This window comes from Ursus maritimus, unplaced genomic scaffold, assembly GCF_017311325.1.
Source record: "Ursus maritimus isolate PB19 unplaced genomic scaffold, ASM1731132v1 scaffold_5, whole genome shotgun sequence".
Classification (NCBI taxonomy): Eukaryota; Metazoa; Chordata; class Mammalia; order Carnivora; family Ursidae; genus Ursus; species Ursus maritimus.
Genome location: NW_024426663.1, coordinates 27,573,232 through 27,588,295, shown reverse-complemented (window position 1 = coordinate 27,588,295; position 15,064 = coordinate 27,573,232). Strand labels below are relative to the sequence as shown.

Here is a 15,064-nt window from a genome sequence, read left to right as displayed (position 1 = left end):
CTAGAGGGGCACCTGACAACAGGAAACCTTTGCAGTTAGCACCAACAAGCAAAAACACTCCAGGGCTGCATTTCCCTAAGTATATTTCTCAGAATACAAATCCCAGAAGATACCCACTTAAAAAACAAAAAACAAAAAAAAACATATACAATAAATCAGGGAAATAGCATATACAATATAGGCCCTTCTCGGAGACTGAAACCACACAAAGGTTCAGAAAAGCCTATAGTAACTTAACCGAGCATTTCCCAAATTTATTTGGCCATAGAACCCTCTATTCACATAATAACATTATAATCTGCCAAAACACACCTTCTTCTCCAAGGAACTAGAAGACGGTTTTTAAAAAATCTTACAGTATAATTTCAAATTAATAAGAATCAGGGAATATTCTTCTATCACAGCATTCCCCTCTCTACAAAGGTCCAGCTCAACGTTACCCTTTCTTATATCATTATTCAAGAATGTTAATTCTCATCAGTAATCACTGGCCTCCTCATCTGGAACAAATAATTTCGGTATGCTTTTTGATTCTGAGACTACCTCTCCACCCCAATCACAGTGATTACTAAGGCTGGTAACCTGGGTTCCTAGCAAACACAACATCCCAACAAGATTTTGGGCTTCCTAGCAAACCCTAACTACATCCAAACAGGGGCTAAAATATTTTGAAAACCCTTAAAAAAACCAAAACTTCATCTTTATTCTCTGTGAAAATCAGCCCTTTGAAGATCTAATGACACTTCAGTTAAACCTCTTAGGGTAAGGGTGCCTGGGTGGCTCAGCTGGTTAAGCGTCTGCCTTTGGCTTGGGTCATGATCCCAAGGTGCTGGGACTGAGCCCCACATCGGGCTCTCTGCTCAGCAGGGAGCCTGCTTCTCCCTCTCCCTCTGCCGCTCCCCCTACTTGTGTGCACGCTCGCTCGCTCGCTCTCTCTCAAATAAATAGAATATTTTTTTAAAAAACCAACAAACCTTTGAGGGTAACGGGATTACAAACCTTTAGTTCATGTAATTAACAATAAATTTCTTAATAATCTATTTAAGAAATACGAAAATACTGAAGAGCAAATGTAAATTCCACAGAGCTGAACAAGAAAAAAAGGCAAAAGATAATTCTTCATGCCAACAACATATACAAAAGACCATAATTAAAACCCAAATTATACTCAGTGGCTCTGCTCAGGATTTCAATTATATAAATAACCAAACCAAGGCAAAGTCAACTACGAAATCCCTATGAGCTTAGAACAAAAACCACACATGCTGCACTTTCTTCATCAAAGCACAGTCCTAGTGTCCGTCTCGTCACACCGTGTAATTAGAGAGAACACAGCAAAGTACTACCACCACATGAAGACACAGAAGAACTTTTTTAAAATGTATTTTATCCTAAAAAGTAAACCCAAGTACCACAGGAAGACGATACTCCTACAAATATAAAATCATAGGGTATTTTACAGGGAAATGGAGTTCTTGGTTTTAGGTTGTTGTTTTTTCTTTTCTGGTAAGGCAAAACAGATCTCTAGATAATCATTCGTTACAAACCTGAGGTGTTTCTTTCTTTAAACTTAAGGAGGTAAATTATATTTAATGTATATTATGTATTTGTCTGTATCTGAATACTAAATACTATGTTTGAATCATTAGATTTAAATCATAGTTTATGTAGCTAATGATAAATTTATTTACTTTTTAAAACCCTTTTATTTTGAAATACAGACTCACAAGAAGTTCCAAAAATAGTACAGAGACTGTGTAACCATCACTCAGCTTCTTGTCTTTAAGTACTTATATTTTGGTTTTAAAGGGTTATTAACACTTTTGACCGTTTATGGAAAACTGCCAAAAAATCTAATAGGCCTGGTGAATATATATTCTTGGAAGAGGCTCTATGAAAACATACTGCTGACTTCAAATACCACTTTTATCACATGAAGGCACCTTAAAAAATTGGTTTTCTGAGATTCTATCACTTTTACCAATTTCTGCCTCTTTTGATGTCTAGTTTCTTTCCATTTTTGTAGACTTCTGAAAATTATAACTTATCTGTGATTGAAATAAGCTCCCTTATTTCTTCATGTTAATAAATCTAGCAATATAAACGACTAGAAATTACAAGTGCAAATCAAAATGCTTTGGATTTATTGTAAAAATCTTGAATTGACTAGTGCCCCCAAAATAATACAAACATATCTATGTTGAAATTTGTCAGTGCCAATCCTTGTAGGGTAAAAAAAAACATTGTGAAGGAAATGACTCTCCTCAGTGCTCTTTACAGTGTCTTTAGTGTTCAAAGAAATGGCCAGTCTTATGGATGACCGGTGGCAGTTTGCTGATGGAGGATCTTTATCTTACGGGAATTACCTGACTGATTTTCTAATCCTACACTACCAACAAATATAAACACAAACACAGTCCCTTTGGTCATATGCCACCATCACATCCTAAAGAAAGTAGCTCACAGTATTGTGTTAAACACCGTGGACCATTTATCTCAGCAACTCCAACTTTGTCCAGAGCATATCCTGACAAGCTGATCACAAGCTCTCTGCCCAATCTGGAAAGTTGTTCCTTTCTAAGAGCTTCCTAGATGTGTGGCTCATCCCTGGAGGGCTTATGCTCAGTTACAGCTTCCTGGAATCTTGCTGGCTTATCCCAAAAATGCTCAACTAAGTAGCCCAATGTATAAACTCTCACTTAATCTGGGGCGCCTGGGTGGCACAGCGGTTGGGCATCTGCCTTCGGCTCAGGGCGTGATCCCGGCGTTATGGGGTCGAGCCCCACATCGGGCTCCTCCACTATGAGCCTGCTTCTTCCTCTCCCACTCCCCCTGCTTGTGTTCCCTCTCTCGTTGGCTGTGTCTATCTCTGTCAAATAAATAAATAAAAATATTTTTTAAAAAATTAAAAAAAAATAAACTCTCACTTAATCTAAATCACATTTTGCATCTTAGGAAAGGTAGTCTGGAAACATCCTAGCCTGTGTAGTGCAAGGCTAAAGGCAATTCAAAGCAGGAATGACCAAAAGGAAGTAAATCATATTTACAGCTGTCTTTTCTACTAAAAATGACAAATACATGTTCCTCTAAAATGCTATCTTTTGATTAAACTTTCAACACGTGAAACGTTACAGTCTGCTTATTAGCTGAATTCTGTGTCATAAGAACACGATCTCTACATTCTCATAAAAATATAAACACATTTTCCTTAGCACGGGTATTAGTTTTATTGACAGAAAACTTTACATAAGCCAGTATTATCTTTGTGCCCACGGAGAAACTTGAAGTTAAATTTACTGTTTGATTTTAGACTCTGTTAGGGTTGACATAGCTCTTTCTCCCCCATTTTTAATTTTTCCCAAAACTAAATTTTAATTGTCCTGTTTTATGTATGTTTGACAATTTTAAGCCACTTCAAATGCTTCTTGGAAGGCTCAATATGAGTCATAATTGAAGATGACCAACCCTGACTAGAGCGTAAACAGATGTCTGATTAATGTGTTAACCGCCTTTCTCCAATTTATATCAATCCGGAGGACGATAAAGTCCTATGGTCATGATTTTCAACACAGAAAATTCACACGGAGTTTGGATTGCTGGAATCTAGTAGAAAATTAATACAAAACACACAAACCCGTTGCTGAAGTAATGGTGAAACTCATTAGTTACTTTCCCTAAATACATCCAAACAGATGAACAAGACTTTGAAGACTACCTTGTTTCTCATTTAATTAAAACTTTCAAGAAAAAGTATTTACAATGACTTAGAGACTCCTGCCTCAACAGCTACCTAAATACAGAACAAATCGGGAGGATTTAGGTCAAACACAGCTGAGCTCCATTCAGCTCCAATTAGGGGAGTCTCTTGACTACAAAGCTGTTTTCTTGACGTGGGGGTTTCTGCACGACGTGGTAAGATTTGCTGAGCACCATAGTAATCTTTTGAGACACTAATCAAAAACATGATCCTATATTTTAAAAACCCCAGAAGTGGTTTTAGGACAACAGAAGCACCTCAGCCACTAAAATTAGAGAGATTCTGTTCTAAGTAAAATCACCTGCACAGCAAATCCTTTAACAGTTCAGCAACCAATAGAAAATATTCTTTAAAAACTACAGCTATTTCCGAATAGTCCATTAGATCCTTTGACCGTAGTTAAACTATATGGAAAATAATAAGTTGTCATAAAGCTTTTGACTATGTGACAGTCTTCTTATGAAAGAACACTGGTCTAAGCATGGTGAGCTTGGACCAGGCACACAGTAGGTATTTCTATTACTCTAGCCGAGTAGTGTCTGACAAATGGGCAAATCTCAGTAAGACTTTACAGCCTGGCATGATAAATGATGACCAACACACTCAGTTCTCCTGAAATTACTCCAAGAAAGAGAGGACTCGAGTTAAAAATGTACTACAAATACATAGATCTAAAGCTGCCATTGGTCCAATAAACTGAAAGAGTCCTTGCTAACCTTATATTGAACACACCAGCAAATACCAATGTTCTGTTGAAGTGCATACAGTCGGATGAATATTATATGTAACCACCTCTGATACATAAATATATCTCAGATCCCCCAAAAGATTACACTTCTGAGAGCATAATTAAAAAGCACATTCCTCATTGCTTTTTAAATACAGGCTTTTCTACTGAAGTAAATAGAATATCAGAATATTACATTTTTCCTAATGTCTAAAATTGGCATCAAATTTCTAAACAGAAGAAAAAAGCCTCAAAGAGCCACATATTAGATATTCAAACTGTTCCAAGAAAACTAACTAAATTAATAAATTAATTTGAATAAATAAGAGTGCACATTCAGAACAGAATTGTAGCTTTTGGTCAGCAACATGTGAACTAAAGGCAAAAATCTGCCAAGATTAAGGCAGTGTTTTTTTTTTCTAATATACAGTACAGTGTGTTTTCTTTTTTCCCCAAGTTCATTTAGCATTCACTCTGATGTTATCTAAAGTGCACTGCCAAGCTAAAATACAAGCTTCTTAATTAAGAAAAACTAGATGTCATAGAAAGGTTCTTTTTAGAGCCTTCCTTATACCTACTAATGGCATTTTCTTCTTGCCTTCACACATGTAGTCTAAGAGATGACTGCAACAACCATATGACTTTGGACACAAAGCAGGACGACTGTCAGGGCGATAGGCGTTGTAAGGAATTACTTTCTTCTTCTGCTGGAGTCAATTTAAGTGTTGGCAGTTTCCGAGGAGGAAGCTGAGGGCTTTGGCGAAGATTGTCATCCATCTGTGGAACATACAAAAGGTACAGCTGACTAACGGCTGTGGCACCACGTATGTGGACTGTGGTCTCCCCGTCCAAGCTATAGCCTAGAAGAGTACAGAACTGTATGGTTCCGGGACTGCTTGAGAAACCTTTTTCTTACAAATCATCTCTCAGGAACTCGAAATGTTGTACCTCCAATACCAGCGAACTCAGTATATGTATAAAAGCCAAACTGCCCATCTTTGATGCCTTCGCAAATTATAGTAATTCCATAAAATGAATATTCTGAACTCAATCAGGTCACAACTTAAGAGATCTTCCAATAGGAAGTGTAAAAGCAATACTTCTGACACACTGAGCTCCCCAGTTTACAAATTATGTTCACGCACAATACCTCTTTTTATCTTCCCAACACAACTGTGAAGGCAAAATGGAAGATGATCATTCCCTATTTTGCATATTAGCAAAACAGAGCTCAGAAAGATTAAGAAATTTGCATTAGGTTGCAAAGCTAGTATCACCAGTTGAAATTAGAGCCCCGGTCTTCTTGTTCCAATACTTTTGTTCTTTCAACCAGACCTCAGTGCCTCAGTGAAAATGACCTGTACTCCCCTCAGGAAGACATTAGCATCCCTGGAAACACTAGGAGAGGGATTATTTAGAACTGAGTCAGACCTGAGGAAGCTACCCTTAAGCAGGGGCCCCACGGAGTGCAAGGTTCAGAGCCTGGTGTTGAGTTCTCGGTCAGCTCAACTTCAGGAGACTTGAAAGCAGCTGCCACCAAGGACCCCAAACCGACAGCATACAGCACCTGAGTACCCACTTGATAAGTAGGCTTTTCTAGAGTTTTGAGCATGTGCAGAGCAAAACTGTCTTATCTTCTCCAGATGCTCTTATAAAGCACCGAGGAGATGTCTCAGCAGAGGCACATGCAACTTACAGGAAAGCAAAGAGGATAAAAGATTAACTTTTAATTTTCCAGTGGAAAAAAGTATTCCCAGTGAACGACTTGAATCAACTGTGTTGCCATACTTTTTTCTTACAAGAATTAAGTTCCTCAAATATTACTTTCTTTTTTTAAGCTCTAGATTGTCCAAATGGTGAACTGTAGTAGCCAATAGATTTGTTGCTCTAATGCCTTGTAGCCAACAGTGAACCACACTGGAGAGCAGCTATGAAACAGGGGTGGAAAGGACAGTGCCCGATTTAGAGTTAGGACACTTTCATATATTGATGATGACCCAAGATGGAAGTGTACAAAATAGTCACAGCGCCTCTTGGGTTCCCTTTCTGCACAGGTAGGTATCTTGTGGTTCCCTCTACATGTCTGTCATGAATTTGCCACACCGAGAAAATGAAAACTCTCCTGGATGGCCCTTACCTAGCAATTAAGTGTCAAAAACAACCCGAATCATCTTTTCACTACCCACACTTAACACTCAATATTTTTCCTCTCAGGGGATTGACTGAGTTGGGCTAAGAAGACAAACTTGGTGTGCAGTCAGCCCACCGAAACTTTAGTACTGGTCTTTTACAGTTTTACTGTTCAGTCCTATTCACGTCTCATGTTCTAAGCACACATGAAATACTGTAAGAAGAAACAGAATGGTCATCCCAGAGAGTGGCGGTTTCTGGCTACTAGTACTACGAGTACTGGACTCAGAATTTCATGTATTTCCTTCATTTGCGGCTGGCTAACTGCAGAGCCTGTGCTGGAATCCAATCTCCAGGGTTCAAATTCCCTCTCTGCCTCTAGCCAGCTGAACGACCTTGGGCAGGGAACATACGCTACTCTCGAAGCTTCAGTATCCTCATCTGTACTGTAATAGGGCTGACAGAGCAGCTGCGCGCACAGAGCTGCTGTGAGGAGTCAACGGGACAACTGGTAACGCTCACAGAGCACGGTGCCGGCTCCTGAGAGCTCAGAAGCTGCGAGCCGGTGTTATGAGGCCACAGTGCCTCATCAGTTAGGGAAAGAATGAAGTATCATTCACTGGTATGAGAAAAAAAAGCAAGTTTATCAGACACGTGGGGGAAAAATGCATAACTCTCTTGTGTTTTTCCAATTAGAATCACCTTTGAAATTTCCATTACTGGCTGTCTCCCCTACCTACTTCCTCAATCTCTCTCTCACCAAATGAGCAACCCCAAAGTGGCAAAATATCCCCACTGATGAAAAACCATAGGCGGCATTTAGAACAGAGAAGGAAAGAAAGGAAGGAGAAAAAAATAACACAGTTTAAGTAGAAGAAAGAAAAAGACATCATAGTGCTATTAAGAAAGGACAAGCACAGGTGCTTATGATCTCAAGACATGTTAACCTTCAGAGACTGAAACAGATAAACAAGGAGTGTTTTGGTTTTGTTTTGTTTTGTTTTTAAAGCCTTTAAGGCTTCTGGGTCTCCTAAGTTGAAAAATTACTAATTATGTGGTAAAAGTAAACCCAATACGACTATCAAAGTAATCAGGCCACTATTGGCTTTGAAACACTACGTTACGTACAACTTTAATAAACGTATATTTGAGCAGCTTTATGAAAAAATAAACTTAAAAAAAACTAAGAGGGTAAAGTTAATGCATATTAACTTTACAATTAAAGTTACAATATTAATTTCAGAAAGGAAAATACTAAACTACTATAAAATAATGATTGAAGTAAACTTGACCTTTTCAATCAAGTTGGATTCCTTATTTACAAGTTGTGTGAGTTTCTGCAGATTTGCGTCTACCGTTTCTTGTCCAGCAGGAGAGATGCCTAAGAAGCCAGGACAGAAATCAGAAAGACAGAAAAATTTGAAAGTCTTTAAAGCTGTTTAGACTGAAAGAATTTTGAGTCTATCCACCCTCCCAAGTATGCTGCCCTCCAAAAATAAATCAATAAAACCAGGCAAAGTGAAAAACCGTTATGGGTTCAAAGGCCAAGTTAAGAGGGATAGTAATGCTCCAAAACCAAACCCTAAACAAAAAGACTAAATTTGTCTATTAAGTAGACAGCCAAGTGTTATGCAGTTAGCCAAAGTCATTAGTAAAAGAGCACAGCAGTCCTCATTTCCTTCTCCAATTTGAGTTGTACCTTTTCCCCACGCATACCAACTAGGCCTTTAGTCAAAATGACTGGGATAGCTTTCTTAGGCAGTGACTCCCAAACGGCTATCAACCAGACATCCACTGTATTTGGAGGGACTTAAAAAATACAGGTTCCTGGGCTCTATCCCTGTGAGATTCTAATTCGGTAAAATCTGTCATAGGAGCCAAGATTCTGTATTTGTCCTGTAGCCAGGTTTGCTAATCACTGTTTCAGAGTAACAAGGCTGAAAGTTACTTAGTTTCATGACTCTCAAACTGCTAATCCCTCTCTCTCTCTCTCTCTCACATAACCCACGCTGAAAAATAAACTGTCCCTAAACCAGTTATCCTTGTAACTTCTGTTTCTTAAAAGGACAATTTCTACCAACTCCCCAATACAAATTTCGTATTCCGATCACTTAAGCACAAGGCCCCACACTCCCAAGAAATCATATCCTAAGTGACGGGGACCCTCTATTTACAATACCTCCAGTCTGATGCAATCAGTTTTCAAGTAGTGGAATCATGGGAGTGTACCTCACCCAAATCAATCTGCTGCTGATTTCTGTTCATGCAGGAAAATGCTAGAAGCAACATTTAAAATAATTGCCCATTTGCATTAGGATAAATGGTATCTTTCAGCAGGGACTTAACAAATACCTGGGGTTAACTTTTGGAAGAAAATGATCCACTTCAAAAGGGCAATATTTAAAGAACGAGAGGCAAGAAATGTATAAAGTCTAGAAGAATAGACAAAAGGCATTTCTCTGTTTAAAGTAGAACAAATATATGGGAATAAATTTGGAAAAGTGCATCTTTTTCAAGTGCTATAATTCAACATTTAAAGACAACACACAAATTTCTTCAGTAAGTCATGAGTTTTGCTTATACGTCCATAGAAGAATATGCAGATAGTTTATGCAAACACAGATTAGCTAAAGAGAAGCCAGCTTACCTCCAAGACTAAGCCTAAAATAACTGTTTAGGATGTCGTCACAGAAGCGGCACAGGTTGGAGAGCTGTTTCAAGTGTTCTTGTAAGTGAACTTTAGGAAAGCGTACTTTATAAAGTGGTGCGAGGAAACCAAACACATAGGCATCCAAGGTAGATGGCCTAAAAATCAATTAAGGATTTTTTTAAAAACACATAGGAAAATATTGACTTGGGATTATGTTAAAAATACTTATTCTCAAATACATTTGCCAATTCTGGAGTATATAATATAGCCTTTTAAAAGATTTACTACACATTTGAGCTTATAAAAATGATATAATGGGGGTTTTATTCAGTAGTTTTTTAAATACTCTTACCATTTATTTTATTTAGAAGAAAAGTTATAAATTAAAGATGCATTTTTTACTCACAAGTGTTACATACAGATAGCAGACAGGGTGGGAATAGCCTTAGATATTTTAAATTCACAGAGATAGCAGACTGAGTCAATGTTTGATTACCATGGACAGAAAAAGTTTACTAGAGTAGCCCATTCAATCTTTTTTTTAAAGTAAAAAACTCATAAATGGGGGGGCAAGAGGACTTGCTTTAAGTAACTGTTCGTTGACTATATGCACACAAAACATCAAAATGATTTTTAAGGGAATGCACTCACGTCTCTCCAAAGAAAAACTGAGATGTTCCCAATCTGTTTGACAGAAGATTTAGGCACTCCTTGGCATCTCTGTATATCTAATAAGGATGAAATCACAACTCAAAAGTAGGAAGGATGCTCTAGAGCTCCTTTCAGGCAGGCATTTAGGTATGTTCATCTCTGCTGTCTCTCTTGTCCCTCCTCTGGAGGGCCCTCGCTTTGAAAGTAATTCCAACCATACCTGAGCTTCCACTTCTCGGAGGTGGTAGAGGGGAGGCTCTCCTCTGGTCAGGAGAATTCTATTTAGTGCTCCCTTAGACATTCTTCCAGGCAGGATCAAACTCAAGGGAAAAGGAATTCGTGAAGCAAACCATGGCTTTGTCACAGTCAAGTAATTGTCACTCTCAACCCAGAATGTGTGAAGCTGCAAACCAAACAAAAACAACTAAAATCAAACAAACAAACAAAAACCCACACAAAACAAAACCAAAAACAAACGCACTACAAGCATGTTCTTTTGTTAAATGAAAGGTCATCCAATCAATGTGAAAGTTTTTAATAAATATCTTTGTATAAAGTAGCTCCATACAACTTTCCCAGTTAGAATGACTCAAGGATACAACAAGATTTTAAACACATGGATTTGTTGATTGCTATATCCCAGGCACCCAGAACAAGGCCTGGCACGTATGTGCTCAATAAATATTTGTTGAATGAATGAATTATAGTTAGCTAAATTCTATACATGGGAGCAACAAACTCCACCTTCCACAAATAACTTTTACTTCCAAAATGACATTATCTTTCACTTCATTGTTTCATGTCTTAGTTGAATGTCTAACAATCCAGTTTCACAGTAACATAAAAGAATCAAGATTAATACGTAAATGAAATTTCCTCTCTGAAGCCTTTCTCATTATGTTCCTTCTAAATAGACTGAAGTATATTTTTAGTAGGTCACTACAATACCAATGCTCACCACTGCAGGAAGAAGCTTCTCTTCGATGAGAGCAATGTAAGCCAGTGTATCTGCCCCCTGTTTTGCTGAGAGTTCATAATCAGCATTGTATTTCTATGAAAAAATATAAAACCAAAACACTTGAGAAGTCAAGGGCATCCCAAAACAGTGAAGCTAAATGAATTAAGATTCCTATATTCTTCCTCAAAAATGGCAAATATGATATTAAAAGGATAAATACAAATTCAGTGACAAATGCTGCTTAATGCAAATACAGTTCTTAGCACATCACACACAGTAAGGTCAATAAATATTGTGTTTTTGTTGTTGTTGTTGTTAACTGCTATTATTCAGTGATTGTTTATGACCTAGTTTAGTGCATGGCATATAGTACAAACTTAAACAGAAGCTATTATTTTTAACAATAAGGAAGAAATTATAATTTGTTGCATTTTTCCCCATGAGAAAAGAAAGAAAACCTCCCAATTTAGAACAGTTCTAAATTTTGTTGACACAGGGCTTATTTTCTTAAGAAAAGTATTGGCAAAACCAATTATACCTTTGGTATTTATAAAAGTCTTTGCATGTTTCAATATTTTGGATACATTATACAAACCTTTACATGCTCACACATTTTGGATACATTACTTCATGAAACATTTAATTGCAACTCTCCAGTCAAGTATTATTTAAAAATAAAATAGTTGCTAGTTGGTAGGAACTCAGATGTCATATATAGCAGAAAGTGTATAGCAGCTTTGTGACTAAATTGACAATCCTATCAGTAAGAGTGAAGATGGCCTCAATGAATCTGCTTATGTCTAAACATCAATCAAATCCAAAAATGTACATGAAAATATAAATTGAGTATATACCTCACTATATGACTTTCAAATCACAATACAACTCAGGATTCAGAGCAGTAATTCTCAAGTCTATTTTTATATCAAACCTGAGGTATCTCCAATTATCTACTGATTTGGTAAAAAAACGAAATTAAAAAAAAAAAAAACAACCCAAACTTAAAAATGTTTTTTGAGAGTTTTTTTTTTTTAACTAATATTCAAGGAACATGTGAGAAAGGAACCACCCACCTGTTTTCTTAAAAAGTTTAGTATTTTTGCAGGCTGAGAAACAATGTTGTCTTCAGTTGTCAAAATTGGTACATCTCCTATAATCAAAAACAGTTCACATACAAGGAAACGTTTCTATTTCCTCTTAAGAAATTCTGATCCCCTAAAAACTATACCGTTGCACATTTGGAGGGGGAAAATGAGTAAGTTCACCTTAGTTTTTTGCAATTTAACAAAGCAGTTCTAGAGAACACTGTCATTTTTCGTAATTTCCATTGATCTGGCTTGTACTTTAAAGTATTACTCTGAATGATCACACCATAAGCAACATACAGCCAAGGTCATGGTAAGAAGAAATTGAAACCCCAAGGTACTACTCCATGGCTATATGCCTCACAGGTTTAAATTCGGGGAGGAAGGGGGAGTCACTTTAAAAAGAGCAGGAAGGTGTATTAAACGTTTACACTGTACCTCTTGAACCTCTCCAGGTGTTATCTATGACATTGACTTTCAAGGGTGCACCAGAAAATTTGGCGTAAGCCTGAAAGAAAGTTTGCAATAAAACATTTAGACAGTACATAGTGCAAATCTGCAGAGCAGCTTTACTTTACAGCCTGGTCCCCCTAAGGCAGAAACGCCTGACACGCGCGGGCTGTGTCCCTCTCCAGACAGCCGAGGACCCGCGCGCCAGCTACCCATCTTTCTGAGAATTTGTTTGGGGGATGCAGAGAGGGGCGCGCGCGCACCCAGCCTTGGCTTTTCATTCCACCGCCCAGAAAGCTCCGCAAGGCTGATTAGACTCGGTGCCAAGCGGGAAAGCCAGGACTCTCCCGCCAGGCCTCGGCGGGGTCACAGGCCAGGCTGTGACTCCAAGGGAAGGATCCCAGCGAGGTGCAGCGAGAAGCTACCCGGCCACTCTCGGCCCTGCAGCGCCGCAGGGAACCGCGNNCGAGCGGCGGAGACCAGGCCCAGCCAGCCTCGCGCCTCTGGCCCCGCCCATTTTTCCTGCGCCCTGGCCCGCAAGGCGGCCTCACCATCACCACCAGGGACTCGCAGTGCACCGATGGGAGCCCCCAGCCACCTCCCCAGCAACTGAGCTCCAAGGGGGCCGCCATCTTGCCGGGGCCGACCTTTGCTACACCGGAAGTACTTATCTGCCCAATTTCCGGCACGTTGAAACACGGGGCGGGGCGACGGGAGGGAAGAGTACCTTTGGATTTTGAAGAGATGTGGCAAGGAGCAGTGAGGAGTTAAGTGCCCACTTACCTTGGCTAATTGAATTTAAATTTAAAAAAATAATAAATAAAAAATAAAAGCCCACTTAGAATCAGCCTGGCCTAATGGTTAAGAGTCCTGGCCCTTAAGATGATACATCCACCTGGCAGTCCTCAAATATTTATTGGGTGCCTGGTGTGCTCCAAACCCTTTGAACATTATTACCTTGGGCCTAAATTAACCCATGTGTAAAACAGAAGGATTGTTGTGTTTAAAATTATGACACAGGGAGAAATAACTTGACATACAATAGGCACTCAGTAATTGTTCAACCCCTTACCCATACATTTGACTTTTGCTTCTTCCCACTCTCAATCTTAATTATGTCACCCTCATGTTCACTTGCTCCACTCTTCTTAAAGATAACCCCATTACTAAAATTTGTCAAGTGAATTCTGCCTTTTTTCAGTCTGGAATATCTCCTTTCCCTGCCACTGCTCCCTCAAAAGTGAGCTTAACTATCACCTTCTCTGGGATGATTTTACAAAGTTAGGAACTTTGGGATTCCCACAGACCCTTGTACACACTTAAACTGTAGCTTCTAGTCTATACAGATTTTTTTGCCTTTCGCTGCACTGAAAACTCTCTGAAGACAGAACAGGGTGGCTTCATAGATGTGAGACCTGTGTAGTCACACAGGGCCCTATGCATAGAAGGGCCCAGAATTGCCTTAATGTTCTGCTGCTATTGTCTTGAAATTCTGAACTTTTGAACAAGGCGGCTTCCATTTTTATTTTCTACTGGGCCCTACAGATGATATAGCCAGCCAACCTGTGGGCATGAACTAAATGTTCTTTTGAACATCACCCTGACAGTTGTCAGAGAAGCTGTTAAGGAGGAAAAATAGGCCTTCAGAATGCCATGATCCTGTCATGCTTACAGGGTCCTGGAGTTAGGACTTGGGTGCTGGGTCCTTCTTCTAGAAGGTGCAACAGTCTTTCTGGGATACCCTTCCAGTCATTTCTCTGAGTTCTTTCCTTAACTCTGCCACACTGAGGTACTTGGCTCCCCTTAAACAACTGTAAGTGCAAAAGAAACCTCTGCAAATTTTCATAAAATTACAATTCAACAAAGAATTGATAGGCATTCCCTAGGGTTAGATGGTTTATATAGCCATCTAAATTGCAGCGTCAATCTGCTAAAAATTTTTTCCCCATGTTTCAAAGGCAAGAGTTCTCAGAAATGGGAAGGATAAAGTATATCAAAGGTGGGAATCCATTGATAATACTTTATAAATGTGAAATGCTTAATATATGCACCATTGAAGCCAAATATCAAAACATTTATTGAGCACTACTGTATCCAAGACACTGTGAGGTTCTGGAAGAATACAGAGATAAATAAGACCTGAACTCTAGTCTCAGTTTATAGTCCACAATGGAAACATACAACTAAGCGTAACAAGTCAGATTATCATGAGTGAAGTTCGAGACATAAATAAAATACTATGGAAGCACAAACCAGGAATGATGCATCCTCTCTGGGATCAGCAGAGGCTGTCTGTTCAGTCTTCAGGGTAAAGAAAGTAATTCAACTTTCAGATTAAAGAAATAGGACCTCCCTGTTTTGAGCATTAAAATCCTAAACCATAAAGCTCAGAGTCCATATACTGCAGTCAGGCATTTAAAGTAATCATATACAGATTGGGGCGCCTGGGTGGCTCAGTCAGTTAAGCATCCAACTCTTGATTTTGGCTCAGGTCACGATCTCAGGGTCATGATCTCAGGGTCATGAGATTGAGTCCCACATCAAGCCCCACATGGGGCTCTGCGCTCAGCGCAGTCTGCTTGTCCCTCTCCCTCTGCTTCTCCTCCTGCTTGCTCACTCTCTCTCTCTCTCAATAAATAAAATCTTTAAAATAATC

General features: G+C 38.9%; 1 protein-coding gene across 2 annotated transcripts; it reads right to left on the bottom strand.

The window, feature by feature from the left end:
- Positions 1–2,974: 2,974 nt before the first annotated feature.
- Positions 2,975–13,070, bottom strand: MTX3 (metaxin 3). Of its 2 annotated transcripts, XM_008711028.2 has the most exons (9): positions 12,960–13,070; positions 12,397–12,466; positions 11,947–12,023; positions 10,874–10,966; positions 10,136–10,318; positions 9,916–9,992; positions 9,262–9,419; positions 7,907–7,995; positions 2,975–5,261 (listed from the first exon to the last, which is right to left on the bottom strand). In XM_008711028.2, the coding sequence occupies exons 1-9, from the start codon at positions 13,038–13,040 to the stop codon at positions 5,151–5,153; spliced, it is 939 nt and encodes a 312-aa protein (XP_008709250.1). In that variant the 5' UTR covers positions 13,041–13,070; the 3' UTR covers positions 2,975–5,150. The 2 variants fall into 2 exon arrangements, with proteins under 2 accessions (XP_008709250.1, XP_008709249.1); XM_008711027.2 differs by lacking the exon at positions 7,907–7,995.
- Between the last annotated feature and the right edge of the window lie 1,994 nt (positions 13,071–15,064).